The 1,655-nt window shown below is 49.4% G+C and overlaps 1 protein-coding gene across 1 annotated transcript in view; it reads left to right on the forward strand.

Moving 5' to 3' along the window:
* The window catches only part of ARID3C (AT-rich interaction domain 3C), an 80,957-nt gene that overhangs the window by 74,523 nt on the left and 4,779 nt on the right, over positions 1 to 1,655 (forward strand). Inside the window, exons 4-6 of the mRNA XM_072413989.1 lie at positions 110 to 293; positions 652 to 896; positions 1,204 to 1,470. Coding sequence (XP_072270090.1) covers positions 110 to 293; positions 652 to 896; positions 1,204 to 1,470 — 696 coding nt within the window. The remainder of the gene's footprint in view (positions 1 to 109; positions 294 to 651; positions 897 to 1,203; positions 1,471 to 1,655) is intronic.

The following is a 1,655-nucleotide window of genomic DNA, read 5'->3' on the forward strand; positions in this document are numbered from 1 at the left end:
GCCAATCAATATTTTACTTATCAATATATTGACAATTTCTCTTCCATTTGTGTGATACTTTGTGTCCTATCCCACCCATTCACTCATCTTTTCACTTTGTCTCTTTCAGGGACGCCGGTGAATCGGATCCCCATCATGGCCAAGCAAGTCCTGGATCTGTACTCACTCTACAGACTGGTGACTGAGAAGGGTGGATTGGTGGAAGTCATTAATAAGAAGATATGGAGAGAGATCACTAAAGGCCTGAGCCTTCCGACATCCATCACCAGCGCTGCTTTCACCCTGCGAACCCAGTGAGTCCCCACCCACCATAATTTAGGGTCACCCCATAGGGAGACACAAGAAGGCACCCCTGAGCTGGAAGGACAGAGGTGCCAGAGCTGTGGAAGGGTTCTTAAATGTTAGAGCTTCAGCAAGAACCCAATCGAGTATTTATGGTAGATGGTATGGGTTTGCACAATTGTCCAATATGGCACCTGAACCCCATAATTAAAGGGGGGCCGCCGTGACAGAGAAATCCCGTGATACAGATAGATGGGACTAATAGCAGGGGGAAACATGAAGTGTAAGCCCACAACCTAAGCTCACAGCTTCTTTATCCTTGCAGTTTGGTATTTGGATGATATGTTGATATTCTTTCTCCTCTGTCAGATATATGAAGTATTTGTACCCCTACGAATGTGAGAAGAGGGGGCTCAGCTCACCTGGAGAGCTACAAGCCGCCATCGACAGCAACCGGCGGGAGGGCCGCAGGCAGAGCTTCGGATCCGGGCTCTTCAGCTACTCACCTGTTGGCACCCCCAACGTCCTCACATCTCCAAAGATCAACATGTCGGCCCTGTCTGTCACAACACACAACGGGGGGCAGATCGCCCAGATACCTGTCATAAAGAAGGGTAAGGAAGGGAAGCTTATCCTCCCGGTGGGGACCAACTGGCCAATGACATACTTATTATTACCCAACCACAAGCAAGAGCTGAGATGATCTGCTGCACATTGAATGAAACCTATGTCATTCCAGGCTTAAACTCTGATGTTCACAGCATGGAATAATTTATTTATTATAGAATTTCCTTAGTCCCCCACCCCTCATGTGCTTGGACTGCTTAGCTTAGTAATAGGCCAGCTGCAGCAGGGACTGATCCAGCATTTGAGACCACAATCACATCTAACTTGGCCCACTTGATTTTCTCTCCACTCCAGAAGAAGTCATCCACCAGGCCGGGGCCCCTCACCGAGTCGGAATCCCTGTCATCCCCGGACACCACGCAGCCGCCGCTCAAGCCGTACAAGCCATGCAGGCAGCTGCCCTGGAACAGCTGCGGGAAAAGTTGGAGTCCGGAGAACCGCCAGAGAAAAAGATGGCCATGATGGCAGAGGAGCAGCAGAGGTTAATGCAGCACGCCCTGCAGCAAAACCTCCTGGCCATGGCGGCACAACTGCCCATGAATATAAAAATCAACAATCGAGGTAAGCAGACCATGATCCTGTTATGTTTGTTAGGTCTTGCTTAACCCGGGTTCCTCAAAAAGGTTTCCAGGAATTCCTTGAGCAATCCCTGCTCTCAGATAAGTAACCACTGACCACCATTCTCCTCAATGACAACCAGTGTAGGGGACATTCTTCCCAATGACCTCCAATGTAAGGGACATTGT

This window comes from Pyxicephalus adspersus, chromosome 6 (assembly GCF_032062135.1).
Source record: "Pyxicephalus adspersus chromosome 6, UCB_Pads_2.0, whole genome shotgun sequence".
Taxonomy (NCBI): domain Eukaryota; kingdom Metazoa; phylum Chordata; class Amphibia; order Anura; family Pyxicephalidae; genus Pyxicephalus; species Pyxicephalus adspersus.